The sequence below is a fragment of the Montipora capricornis genome, chromosome 12 (assembly GCF_036669925.1).
Source record: "Montipora capricornis isolate CH-2021 chromosome 12, ASM3666992v2, whole genome shotgun sequence".
Taxonomy (NCBI): Eukaryota; Metazoa; Cnidaria; class Anthozoa; order Scleractinia; family Acroporidae; genus Montipora; species Montipora capricornis.
Window position 1 is genome coordinate 7,537,892 of NC_090894.1, and position 15,000 is coordinate 7,552,891.

Here is a 15,000-nt window from a genome sequence, read left to right on the forward strand (position 1 = left end):
GCCTACAGAAAGAATATCAGCATTTGTTGACACATTACTTCTGCCTGTTTCCACATCACAAACGTCTTATCTTAAAGACTCCACAGATTTTATCAACTTCATTGAAAAGACGAAGATGGGAAAACGAACTTTCCTTGTAACGATGGATGTCACAAGTCTATATACAAATATACCGCAAGAAGAGGGAATCACTACAGCATGCAATGCGTACGGAAATTTTCACAAAAATAACCCTCCAATTCCCACTAACTATATCAAAGAAATGCTAAGACTTACACTTAAAGAGAACTCTTTCCAATTCAACGGAAAGGACTATCTTCAAATTCACGGTACCGCTATGGGTACGAAAATGGCCGTTGCTTTCGCAAATATCTTTATGGCCGACATCGAGACAGAAATTCTCAGCAAAAGCGTCATAAAGCCACTGATTTGGAAACGGTACATTGACGACATTTTTTCGTTGTGGGATGTCAGCAAACAGGATATAGACAAGTTCATCACACAAGCAAACTCACACCACCCTACAATAAAATTTACGGCTGAGATCTCGAACACGGAAGCCACATTTCTACACACTGTTGTATACAAAGGCAAACGTTTTCACGGTTTCGCCGTGAGTTTTTGATTTTGCCGTGAGCTTTCCGTTTTGCCGTGAGGTTTTTGATTTCGCCGTGAGTTTTTTGTTTTGCCGTGAGCTTTATGGTTTCGCCGTGAGCATTTTGGTTTTGCCGTGAGCATTTTGGTTTTGCCGTGCGGAATTTGATATTGCCGTGACAGTTTTAGTTTTGCCGTGAAATATTTGTTATTGCCGTGACAGTTGTGGGCTACCGTATGAAAGCGACAATAGCTCGTGCAACAAGATCTTTCGACTTTCAATTGCTTGACCGCCCGATCTTTGTTGTTTCGACTTTCCTCTTCTTCTCATCCTGAAATAAAACTGAAGTTGACCAACGGTCCACTCCAGAAAATCTTTGAAAGCCATATCTTCTATCCGAGAGAAAAAAAGATAACTCGAAAAGTGATAAAATTGACTCGAAAAGAAATGTTTTGACTCGAACAATGAAGCGTCAATTGCTTGACTGCCCGCGCGCATTTCGGCATGTCCTTATGATAAAATTTCACCATTTCACGGACTCGAATAGCTCCTATTCAACTCATACTGGTAAATAAGCATAGAATCAAACACTCACCTTGATTAGATCGAGAAAACTTTATGACAAACGGTAAATTTTCGTTCGCAAACCAGCACAGGAAAACTTTGAAAGGTCACTTTCACTCTGAAGTCTGTGAATTCATCATCATGCACATTATCCTGATTACCCAGCATGCACCGTTATACGGTTGTAGAACAAAGCGCCCCAAGATCAGTGTGAGCATGGCTGACAAAAATAGAAGGATTTGTTTGTGATCCCGATAAAAAGCTGAAGAAGATAGTTATTACTGGGTTGCCGTATGGCAATCCCAGTCGGAAAATGGGTAGATTATTTTTTTTTATTTTTTTTTTCCGTGTCAGTAAAAGTCTTGCTTGTCACTCCCCTGGTAAGTGGTGTCTTTGTGCATAGAGCCCTCTGCGCGTATTTTCTTAGGATCGAGAGGGTAGTGGAAATGCGTAGATTTCTCTGGTGGACACAGGAGAATCATTAACTTAGCCTGCAATGGCGTCGAAAGTCATGTAACGCGAATGGCGTTTTAGTGGATCTTCGAATAAAATATACCCTTATGAAGCTCAATAATGGAAAGTCAGTTGGATAAACCAGGCAGGCGGTGAAAAACCAACACCTGGAATCTCAAAAGCGACGAGTAATGGACTTCGACAACAATCTATCGCCCGTCGAGCCGAAATCAAAGTGAGCTGTATTTCTAAAATAATATTTAACCAAGTGTAACGGTTATGTAGAACACTGAAACCAAATGGAAAATTGTCTGATAACGTATGGGTTCAACAAAGACAGAGAACGATTGAACGAATCGAACACCTTACGTGGATCTGTGATCAACTCTGCACAGTCTTCAGGTAAAAAAAATAATTGGAAATGTAACAGCCAAGAATTATTTGAAAGAAAGCTTGTCGTGTATTTTGTGCTTCATTATTCAAGGAAAGGGTTCTTCATGGAAACGGTTTGATCCTGAAATTTAGTTTGTTGCAATATTGCGCATATTTGACACGATTGAGTTTCTTCTCTTCACGTACGTAATGAAATAGAAGGGGTTTTTGCCTCTAATAGCAAATATGTTGTTTGTTTCAAAAACTTTTTCGCCGGAAAAGGTGGCCTTTATGAATTCATCATGTTTTATGATATGCGAGCTTAACTGGATAGCTTTTTATGGCAATGGTAAAGCATTTTCTTGTCAAAATGAGGTTAGCGTCTTCTGGTGTGTTAACTGAATTAAATCGTGAGTTTGTATTTGCCGTCTGCCGCGTAACCTTGATTTCCACCCTCAAAATTACCTCCAGAACCTACTTTTTGCGTAGAATAAGCGTTTAGAATGATGTTCTTGTTTTGCATAAAGCAAGCTAACAAAATATGTACCTTGCTGAGTTCGCATTTGTTAGCGTTCATAGTATTTTCGGTCCGATGTTTCTGTTTCGTGAGGGGTATATTGTTTTGGTCTCCCATCCAAACACTAACCCCGCTGAACAGCGGTTAACTTCAGTGAACTTTGGTATTACAAAGCTGTCAGATGCTCAGAGGTGCCCTCTGAGCATCTTAAACTTACGGTGAAAAGAAGTTGTGAGGGAACTCGAAAATTATCAACATGTCAGCCCAGAAGCCAATGTTTCTCGCTTCTCTTTTATTTGTTATTCTTCAGAGACCGGAATGCTGTAGTTCAATACCACACAATTCAGTGCCTTCTGATTTTCTGTAACACGTACCACAGGCAACCCAGTGTATGCTTCACGGAAGCATCTCGTATGAAAAAAATCTCAGTTAAAAAGTCTGGTCTTATTGCCATTATGGATAGCTTCCTTCCTATGTGATTATTTTCCAGATCCGACGCAATTTGAGGCATTTTTCAATTTCTGGGTTGTCAACGGTTATAATAAAATCTCAAGGCTGGAGACTAAATTCCCAGGAGCCACCAATTTGAGTCAAATATTCCTAGATAAAATGTTCCCACGGTCACAATTCCACATCAGAATCAATTGACAAAGATTGAACTTTCATCTCAACCCATCATCAACGCAATAGCAGTCCTGCGAGCAACGTCAGGCGGTGAATATTGCAACAAAAAGGCTTTCGAAGGCGGTGCTTCATCACCAAAGTGGCCACGGCTTCGACCGTTGATAACAAACTGAGCCGTATCGGGATGACAGACCGTAGTTTGTCAACCTCAAATTTCTCTATTCCCTTGGTTGTCCCGACATGATTCCATTGTCGCAGTCGTTCGTCCAATCACAAAAACGCCTCCTTCGTGTTGACAAACTTCAAAAACACATTGGAGAATCCGGAAAGCGTTGAAAGATGGAAGAATGAAAGCCGTAGTGAACAAAATTTTGCGAATTCATGCCGCTTTTATTAGTTAATAGGACTTTGTACGTAATAGGCTGTTTGCGATCGTAACTTTATTTATCAAGCCTTCAAGAAATTAACATTAATTATGCAAATAATTTTTTTTCCCGTAGTTTGTCAACCGCATGAGTGCGTTGACTCAAGCTTTCAAGGAATTAACATGCAAACATACAAATAAAATTTGTTCTCCTAGGATATTGTGCTTCGAATATTTTATGGCTGGACTTACTGAAGCCAGTATAATTTTTTCACTCGTGCGAAATGTAATCTGTCCCCGCAACATGTCGCACAGAGTTCAACTTGTTTAAATTCATCGTGTGCAAGGATATGCAAGGATATGCAACATGTCTCTGCAGCAAAAACTGATAATTGAGCCAATCAGACACAAGATCCAGCTTGCTTTGCGGTAGTGCATGTGGAAAAAAGATGGCGGCCGTTCACGGACTTGCAGCTAAATACAGGAATTACACCGACCAGCGGTCTGGGTAAAAACATCGGTTTGGTGTTGGGGCTCTCATTCTCGCGGGCTCAAATTTGTAATATCTGTACAAGTGAATGACTGGAACTAGGTCGGTGCAATTCCTGTCTTTAGCCGCAAATCACAGTGGATGAAGCTCCTATGATGCTGGAACGACAAGTCTGGTGCCGGCAATGGCTACTGCGACGTACCGAACGGGGAGCTTATCATACGATTTTTAAAGAGTTGGCAGTTGAAGACACGCCTGGTTTTGTTCAATACATGAGGATGCCGCACGCTAAATTCGTCGCTTTCGTAGAAGCAGTTGCACCATTCATAAAGAAACAGGAAACATGTATGAGAGAATCTATACAACCAAGCGAGAGAGTACTGAGCCCTTGCAATCAGGTACCTTGCAACCGGTGAAACATTCCAGTCATTATCCTTTCAGTTTCGAATCGGTACGAGTACAATATCTTGTATTGTGATGGAGGTTTGCGTCGCTATTTATCCTGTCTTCGGAAAAGAGTATTTGAAAACACCAAATACAAGTGATAAAAGGAAGGAAATTGTGCAGTTATTTTCATGACTATAAAGAAACCAGAGCATAATAGCATTGGTTATGGCTGGACCAGAGTATGAGTGTCTATTTGTGGATGTAGGCACAAACGGACGAAAACTAGACGGCCATGCACGGCATCCGGCGTTGCTCTCTAAAGAAAGCCCTAGAGAGCTGTGACAACCCTTTGAATATACCTCCCCTTCGCCCACTGCCAGGGGCTACAAAGCCAATTGTCTTTGTTCTTACAGGGGATGAGGCCTTCCCTTTGTCCAAACACATGTTTAAGCCCTACCCAAGAAGAAATCTGACTTTCGAGGAAAGTAGAGCCAACTACCGCATTTCGAGAGGGCGAAAAATATCTGAGAACATTCTCGGTCTTCTGGGAAACAGATGGCGTTGTTTTCGGGCTCCCTTTTTGCTGCAATCCGAACTAAAAGGTGCAGCAGTTACTATGGCTATACTTACGCTTCTTAACTGGCAGCTACGAAACGATAGAGCAAGTCGCAACATCTACTGTCCTCCGACACTGATCGACAGAGAAGATCCGAATGCACGGGAGCTTATTCCCGGGTCTTGGAGAGATGATCTTCCTCCCGAGTCTCTTCTGCAATTGCAGCCAGCTTTGGTTCACAAATGATTACACCAGTGAAGCTAAAGAAATGCGCCAGGAGTTCACACGGGGTTTAGTGATGAGGGAGATGTTGTATGGCAGCGAAGAATGTGTGGACTGTAAACTGAATTTCAACACACTTGCAAGCAAGTGATATAGTCAGTGAAGTTACAGCTTGTGGCTAAAATGTGGTACTCCTTGAACTGTCAGCTTGATGACCTAACAAGAGAGCTTCACTTTTTTCACCAAAAGTAGAGAAAACTGGCATTCATTGGCCACAAGTGTTAAGATCCTAAATTTAAAAAGGGGCTCTTTAGCTTAAAGTACCGTTTAAATGATTTGAAATATCTTCGGAAAACCAAAAAAAAAGTCCGATAATTTTAATTGACTTTGCGTCTCCTCTTCGTACTCGGGTTCCTTAGCGTGTTTTAAAAAAGTTAAATAACATGGTGACATAATAAAACATACGTTTTGCTGTAGTTATAGTTTTTTTCTTTTATTTAAAATTTTTGCCTTTTTTTTTCAATTATCTGACGTATGCCGCGGAAAATCTTCAGTCAGTAGTCTCCCTTCTTCTCACGGTATTTACGAACGCTTTTCATTTAACTAATATATTCCTATTTTTCACGTTGCCATGTTACCACCAATAGGATAGCTCCAACTCTACTATAAAAACTACACGTAACCCACAATTCCTCGATTTGCTCTGACGAAGGGCTAACGCTCGGAACGTCAGCTTTTAGAATCTCTGTACGGTGGCAAATTTACATTATCAACTCCGTTGAAAAAACCAAATTTTTGTATACTATTTCCCCACCGACGCAGCATCACAGTTTCTTTAGAAACTACACCCTCCCTTCTAATAGATACGGTATTTGATGAAATGATGTGAATGTGACATCATAGTAACAACAAGGAGATGTTTTGATTCAATCTCACTCGTCGTCACTCATGAGTGCTTTTAGACCCTGTCCACGAAGGCGGCGTGACTGTGATTGGACGACGCGACTGAGACAAAGTGTAATTTCTGACGTTCGAGTGACATGGGAACGAGTTAGTCAGAAATTGAATATTCTGAAGGCACGGCGCAGAGGATCGTAGGTGGCTATGGGATAGGTTAGGACTATTTCGGAGTTTGGCGGGAGTTTTTCATCATTCTACGTTTGTCAGTCGCTGATACTTTAACTTTATGCTTAACTTTTGAACTGCGCTGTCTGCTTATTTTTCCTTGTGTATAGTAGAATACCCTTTCCTCGGGGTCTGGTGCCGTTGCATTGGATGAGGAATACGTTTCCACATATTTTTGGCCACTTCTAAAGGGTGGTTTTTAGTGGTTTTTCGTATCCGGCACGGTACTGTTGCTTAGTTTATTCCTACATTAATGCAGTATATTTTGTCTATTTCTACGGGCGGTGTTATCTGATGTCCAGTTTGTAACCAATTCAGGTAAATGGAGGTCATTTTGTTCAGCAGACTGACTGACGTGCCCTTAATAAACTATTTTCACATTGAAGTCTCGTGTTAGTGTAGTCAGAATGCAGTCGTGTCGGGAACCAGGGGAATAAAGAAATTTGCGGTTGACAAACTACGGCCTGCCACCCCGGTACGGCTAAGTTTTTTATCAATGGTCGAAGCCGTGACCACGTGATAAAGCACCGCCTTCGAAAGCTTTTTTGTTGCAATATTCACAGCCTGACGTTGCTCGCAGGACGGCTATTGCGTTGATGATGGGTTGAGATGAAAGTTCAATCTTTGTCAATTGATTCTGATGTGGAATTGTGACCACGGAGCGTGGGAGCATTTTATCCAGGAATATTTGACTCAAATTGGAGGCTCCTGAAAATTTAGTCTCCAGCCTTGGGATTTTATTATAACCGTTAACAACCCAGAAATTGAAAAATGGTTCAAATCGCGTCGTATCTGGAAGATAACCACACAGGAAGGAAGCTATCCACAATGGCAATAAGTTTAGGCTTTTCAATTGAGATTTTTTTCATAAAATTATTTTCTAAGCTTTTTATTGGGATTCCCATACAAATCCTTATATTTTTGTCGGCCATGCTCACACTGAACGTGGGGCACCTGTGGCTGTAGTTGTTCTGGATGACAATCAGCCGGATAGCTTGAAACGGAATACTGATACTGCGATGTCTTTGTTTACCTTTGAATTCCCGTATTTCCCCGTTTGATCGTTGGGATCAAGGACAAACTGCCGCCTTCTTCCCGCCGAAACGCCTCCACTCCCCCACCTACTCGGTAGTTATGTTGCTCTCCACAGTACGCGCTCGCTATTTAAAAACAAAGATGGCGGCAGTTTGTGCTCGATCCCAACGATCAAACGGGAAAATTGGGGACTGTGAACAGTCTACCTTTGAATACGATAATTTGATAAATTGCCCTTTTGTTTTCAGTCCTTTAACAAGTACTCCAAACAATGTAAGGTTGATCTTACGGCAGATCATATACCGTAAAAACCCGCAGATAAGCCGCACCTTGAATTTAGCAGCTCAAAGTTTGGAAAAAAAGTTATTTGAAAGAAATCAAAAGAAATCCAAAGTCGAGGCTTGAGAAGTCTTCTTCATTATACACTGTTCATCGAACGTAAACTCACTATTAACATTGAAACGGAAAATACTTTAAACTCTTACCCCCAAATTTTAGCATTTGAATATAATGAAAATTGTTTCTACCAACTTTGACATATGATTGATCTTTTTCTGGTATTTGCTGACCGAAATTTCTTCATTCAACACAGTTTTTCGATAGATTTTTGCGTTACAACAAGAACGTGAAGGGAGTTTAGTAATCAGGCATTAAATCGGACTCGAAAATGGAAAACTGGACATCGGAAGCAGCGTGATGTTTTAAGAATTTACACAAAGCGAAAGCTGCATGTAACATTGCCCAGTGTAACAGGGTCTTTATTATTTTGTTCACGACACCTTTTTCGAATGTTACCTCAGATAAGCCGCAACCCCGATTTCTAACGACGATTTTTCGAAAAAAGGTGCGGCTTATCTGCGGGTTTTTACGGAACTTCTTTTAGAGTTCAGCTGACTATTAAACAGCAAGGGAATGATATATTGGCCATGGCCATATTATTTTAGAAGAAACATGATTTCATCTTTTCTTAACTGGGAATTGAACTTAAAGCAAGGTGATTATTGAACAGTATGACTTGGGGGAAATACGTGCCTATGATTTTCATATATGACCATATATTCACAGTTTGCTATACTGTATGGTAACATACCCTCTTTATGACACCCAATTCTTTATGAATAAAAAGTGTTTCCCATAAATTTGTAACACTTTAAAATTGTGCAAGTGTACTTGTCTTTGGTGCATTTAGTCTCTTTATATGACAAGCAAACATATTTCATAAAATAGTGTATAAAACATTCCCAACAAATCACTTTCAGCTTACTAGCTGACAGATAAGTGTTTCTTCAATGGCAGACAAGACTTTTTTGGTCACAATAATATTGTGAATACTACCATCAGCCAATGCACAGAGTTTATACTCTACTTGAATAGCTGTAGTTGTTAGGAGATTTACACCAACCAGTAATTCTGCCTAATTATAAGAAACCAAAACTGACCAAAACTAACTTCCTTATTTTACCAAGAGGATAAAAATGTCATATGGTCTTTCATGATGTTCAATCATCTTCCTTGTCATTAGCCTCGATAGTCCTCTCCGGCAGTTTGAGTAAGTAAGTAAGTAATTAAGTAAGTAACGTTATTTATCCACATTTCGCATATGAGCGAAGGCTCGTTTAAATGCAAATGTGCAATGAAGGATTATTTTAAAGTAAGTAACATGAATGAAGTGTTTAAGTTGAAAAAATGGAACGATAATACTATAAATTGATTCGTTTGCACAGAATACAGTGGCATTCAAGCGAGTATGATAGAGATATCTTTTTCAAATTTCTCCTGAAAAAATTTATATTCTCTGATGTTCTAATGTTGTCTGGAAGATTGTTCCAGTGTTTGGCCGTTTGATAAGTAAAGGAGTGAAGCATATAGGATGAATTTGGTCTTGGGAGGAGTAGCTTAAAATGGCCGCAAAGACTGTATTCACTGCTTCGCGGGATAAACATTTCGCGAATGCAATTCAGTGCTTGGTCATCAGAATACTCTTGTGGACAAGAATGAGGGGGTTGCTCGATGCTTCGGTGTTCCAGGTTCTTTAAGCCGGCGATCTTACGCAGTTCTTCGTAGGAAGTTGATTTCGGAATATTCAGCAGAGTCCTCAGAGCGAATGCATTTGTTGTTTCTAGTTTAGCACACAAGCCTTTACTCAATCCCATAAAGAGCGGAGATGCGATGCATATTCCAAGTGGGGAGGATGAAAGCTTTGTAAAGTTTAATTATGATTTCTATGGGCATAAACTTCCTGATTCGACGAAGGATTGAGACTTTTGTCTTCACTTTATGACAGATGTCCTTGACATGACTTTGAAAAGAGAGGGAACTGTCTATAGTGACTCCGAGAAGCTTGATTTGACTGACGTAGTCTAGGTGATTGTTGTCTATAGTGAAAGGTGCTGGTAGAGAGGCTCCGTTCAATACAGTTAATTGAGATTTAGTATTATTAACAGCTAGAAAATTTTTGCGAAACCAGGTAGTTAGGAGACTAAGGTTATCTTGTAAATTCACTTGTAGGATAGAGGGAAAAACACTTGAAGAGTAGCCAAACGTGTCGCCTGCATATAATCTCAAGGAACATGCAATTTGATCAGAAAAATTGACGTCATCCAAAAGTAGATTGAAGAGGAGGGGGCCCAAGATGGAGCCCTGAGGTACTCGGTGCTTTACAAATTTCCAGCCTGACCAAATGTCAATTTACCTTGAAATGTTGCTTCCGTTCCGTTAAGTAGGATCAGAGAAGATGAAGGGCGTCCTTAGTTACACCGTAAGCGGCCAGCTTTGCAAGTAATAGATTATGGTTAATAGAGTTAAACGCTTTCGAGAGATCGATGGTGATTGCTGCCGTGTGTTCTTTACAGTCCAAATTTCTTTTGATATCTTCGCATGTCCCAAGAAGAGCTGTTGCACATGAATGTCCTTTCAGAAATCCAGATAAGTTGTCGCTGAGAAAGTTTAGATAGAACTCGTACAGCTGGTCAAAAATAACTCTCTCTGCTATTTTGGAAGTAGCTGGCAATACAGATACGGGACGATAATTAGATTTCAGAGTCTTACTGTCTTTTTTGTGGATCGAAGAAATAATGGAGGTTTTCCAATCTGAAGGCCAGGAGTTGCTGATTATACATCGACTGATCAATTGCGTTAGAGACCTGAGAATTGCTGGTTCGGCGAGTTCTAAAAGATGAGGGGGAGGGGGGGGGCGGGGGTACCATCAGCACCTGTGGCTTTATTAAGTTTCATTCAAGCAAAAATTTACTTGATGCAGGATTCTCGGACGGGAGTAAATGAGAAGGTTGTTGTCGCGTATAACGATGACTGTTTTTTTGCATTTGTTTTAAATACTTTTGTGCTATGAGTACTTTGAAAAATAATTCCACTTTTTAGGAAGTATATGACCATCGATAAAACGATTTACTTTCTGTATTTTATGTTTACTTTGAAATGAGATCGAAAGACAGAATGAGCAGTGTATGCTGAAGCAATCGTGTTCAAGCCGCGGGAAAGATAAAAATATTATTCGCTGGCCTAGGTGGGTTTCTTAAGAAAAAACACTTTGTTCGAGATCTTGAACACGGCTTCATAATCTCGGTTCCGTCAGGAGCGCTCGAAAATCCCCCGCATCGTGTCATCATGGAAAAAAATTATGTCTTTGAATGGTTCACACAAGCGAAGAATGTGTGGATTGCCAGTCCTTGTTCTTATCTATATCTTTATAGCAGAAGTCCATCTGTCGATCTTTTTAATTTGGCCTTGGCCCATCAGCTTTGGGCCTTGGCCCATCAGCTTTCGGTGGGTGGGAGTCAGGATGGCTTAGTGGTTATCAACCGTGCCTTCCACCTCTGCGACCCTGGCTCAACTGTCGGCCCCGAGATCGTATGTGGGCTGAGTTTCAATCAATCTCAACCTGACTCCGAGGCTTTTTCTTCAGGGGCTCCGGTTTTCCTCCCTCAGTAAGATAGACTCCCAGCCTATTCCATCTGGCTGTGGTGCAGTGCTCCGAGGTCATACATGGGTCGTGTTCAGGGGCCGAGCGCCTAGCCGGCTGCACGGCTCCTTCGGTCCGACCTCGTCGAGCCGCGCCCTTAGCAATTCAGTCGCCGACTGCGAGTAAGGGCGTTTAGCAGGTCAGGCATTATTGTTATTATTTTATTATTATTATTATCGAATTTAGAATACAAGTACCTCCAAATCGCGGTCAATCGGGTTGGGCCCGATGACCACAACGCCTCTGATTGCTGCTCACGAGGGATTGCTTGTGCTAAAAGGCAAAATCTTGGATTGGGCGTGGTATGAAATGCCACCATGTTTTCTTTTTTTTTCGGCAAAAAATCTAGCGGTAATTCATTTAAAAATAGTTAACACCGTAAACTAGTAGGCCGCATTCGATCGTAAAGTAAGAATTCTGGGTCATGCTAATACTTCAAAAATGCGACCTTACGTAACCGTATCGCCGGTTGCTCATCCTACTTTCCAAAAGTTAGTCTCAACTATCTAACGCAAGAATATAAAAATGACTGAATAAGCGCCCGATTGGATTACAACGTTTGAACAATCCGATTCCAACTGCTTCACGGCGGCTAAAAATGCGGTAACCGTTGGCCAGATCATTTTTCTCTGCATTGTTTACAGCAAGCTGCATTTCTCCGCGAAGTCCATGTTGACTTACTGCGTGGCTTCATGCATATTTCTTACCAATCAACTTAGGGATCGGGAAAAATGATCCTGCAACTTCTTCCGAGCAGAGGAGGGAGTTTGCTTCGCATTTTTAAAAACATTGTAAAGAAATTTCGAGGTGACCGATGGCAAATCGACGTCTTCATTATCAAGTCTAATTAAGGTGAACCGTGCTTTTTTATTCAGGACGAATGATGAATTTCCCTCCTATCCCAGAGATGAAATGATCAAGGGTCACCTTTTTCGAATTTCCTCGTCCGCGTATTTTTAATAACATTACTCTTTGTGCAAAAATCAGAGACTGGATATATAACATTTTCGAACCACCGTCTCTGATATCATTTATAAGTGCAGATCCTGTAATTCCAAATAAAATGATCATAAAAATGAAAAAAAAAAACTCTGAAAGCAAGATGAACACACCATAACACCAACTCGGTGTGGCCAACACATCACGCATGCGCACGAAACAACTGTCCATAGCTGCCAATTAACCGGGTGAAATGGTTGTGCGCATGCGTGATGTGTTGGCCACACCGGATTGGTGTTATGGTGTGTTTTCCTTGATTTTAATGTTTTTTCCTCTCATAAAAGAAGTTTGTTGATTTCTGTAATTTGATCTTGAGGGACTGTGATATCATGTTACCATTACTATTATTGAATGCTAACCGCAGAGCTAACCAAAGCGCTATTTAGGCTAACGGGAGTGCTCTTTAGGCCTAACCCATAAAAAAGGTTTTGACTGCCGGGCATTTAGACACTTCGTTAATTTATACCTTTAAATTTCTTTTCTTCTAATATCTAAGAGTACATAAAGGTTTTGTTTTTTCTAGTCTTGCAGATTTGGTGTGTTAAGAACAAAGCTTTTCGGTAGACAAGAGAGAATAACAAAGCCCTACGTCAGCTAAAGATTGAAAAGGGCGGTACGATGAATGCAGAAGGAAACAACAGAACCCTCGATCACGTAATGCAGCATATTGCAAAATGACACATGCAACCACAGCAATGTGGAAGAAGTTATTTTCTTTCTCCAGATACAGAGTACGTCCGTGAACTGGTCGAGGAGACGATGCATTGGCCTGATTCTATATCGGGACATAGAACCAAACGGGAGAGGGGAGTAAAAAAGAAAACATTTGAAATGCAAGTTGGAGTTCACGGCTTCACCCAAGCTCCATGCTACAGTGTAACCCTAATTTTTCATGTTGAAGACGATGTGATAATTACAGCCTTCCCAACCGTGTGATGGATGTCTTGGAAAATCATCGTGCTCACCATATTACACTGAACGTGAAGATACTGTTACGTGGTGGAATAACCAAGAGATGTCCGCGAACACGACATAAATAAAAAAGAACTCTCTCTGAATGGAGACACAATTCGGTTGTTAAAGGGAACCTCCACTCTTGCAACAGAAGAACTTTAAACCGAAGGAAACATTGTTTCGAAACAAATGTGTTCGAAATTTGTTTTAAAAAGGTGTTTATATCAGGACAACTGAATTTTAAAATCGCTTACTTTGGCTTTCAAATTTCGCTGGCGCCGCCATCTTGAATAATTGTGACGTGTTACGGTTGCCCTGTTGTTCTAACACAATGAGCTTTTGTCTAATAACAAGAGGGCAACGTAACACGTCAAAATTATTCAAGATGGTGGCGCCTGAGAAATTTGAAAACAAAAGCAAGCGATTCTAAAACTTATTTATTTTGGATACAGAGGCTTTCTTTTAAATAAGTTTAGACAGATTTGATTGTGATTTAAAGTTACTTTTTTGTGGAAGTGGAGGTTCTCTTTAAAGATTATTTTGAATATTTCTACGAAATTATTAACTTGTATGCCCTTTTTTAACTTTGTGGCTTATTTTCTTCTTGTTGGAGCAAGCTATATTATGTTTTATTGTACTAAACCACGAAATTCTCCAATCTAGATCTGTTCCATAGTTATAAGCAACTTTGATTTGAGATAGATAGAAGATAGACACTAGTAGATAGATAGGAATAGGAATAGGATAGGAATAGGAAAACTTTATTTAAACACGGTAATTTCATCAAATTTGCATATGTATTTTACGTAGAAAATCTGTTCTACCTAAAAGCCGTGTATAATATACAAAGATATAGAAGTTTAAAATACCAATGACGTTAAAATAATTTATATAAAAAATAGCTTAATTGAATCAGTTGTTGCCGATGCAAACGTGAAAGATTTTATTTGCTTTTTGAAAGCATTTACAGAGGGCAATTGTTTTAAGTGGTCTGGTAGCGCATTCCATATGGTCGCCCCTATAAACACGAAGTTGGTTTTAAACAATGATGTTCTGGCAGCTGGGATCTCGACATTATATTTCAAATTTCGTAGATTATACATTTTAGGTTCCAGCTGCTCAGTAAACATATCAATCATGGGAGCAGTGCCATGAATAATTTTGTACATCATAATGGCTTTTTGTTGCTTACGCATTTCGGTCAATGGCAACCAACCCAACGTTCAAGAATTTGAGCTGACAGCACCATATATGGGAGACCAGTCACAACGCGGGTAGCTCGATTTTGTAACCTCTGAAGCTTATTGGAAATGGTTTGGGAAATACTGTCCCAGACGAGTGAACAAGAATTAAAGTAAGGTTCTATGATCGATCTGTAGACGGTAAATTCGATTATCGAGAGTAAGAATGGGTGCTGTTGTCCTGAGAACACTGGTATTACACACAACCTTTTTTGAAATATGGTTGACGTGTTCTGACCAGGTAAGATTTTCATCTATATGCACTCCTAAACGTTTAGTTTGCTGAACTCTCTTTAAAGAATATCCACCCACAGAGAGATAAACATTGCCCTCCAAAGATGCCATTCTCCCGGAACAGGACTAGGAACCAATTGGCTCCTGGGACTCGTATCTCGAGGGCTATGCCCCAAAACTTTCCGGACCATCTGATTTGTGAAACTGCTATGCACTTGTTTTACAAAGCTGGCCCTTTAGCATGTTTTCAAGATAACTAAACGCAAAACTGTCACCTATAAAATTGATC

The 15,000-nt window shown here is 40.3% G+C and overlaps 1 protein-coding gene and 1 pseudogene across 1 annotated transcript in view; both read left to right on the forward strand.

Moving 5' to 3' along the window:
• Nucleotides 1-625, forward strand: part of LOC138025395 (uncharacterized) — a 744-nt gene extending 119 nt beyond the window's left edge. The window contains exon 1 of the mRNA XM_068872612.1: nucleotides 1-625. This exon is cut by the window's left edge and continues 119 nt beyond it. Coding sequence (XP_068728713.1) covers nucleotides 1-625 — 625 coding nt within the window.
• Nucleotides 626-4,134: 3,509 nt separating this feature from the next.
• On the forward strand, nucleotides 4,135-5,313 carry LOC138025397 (uncharacterized; annotated as a pseudogene).
• The last annotated feature ends 9,687 nt before the right edge of the window (nucleotides 5,314-15,000 follow it).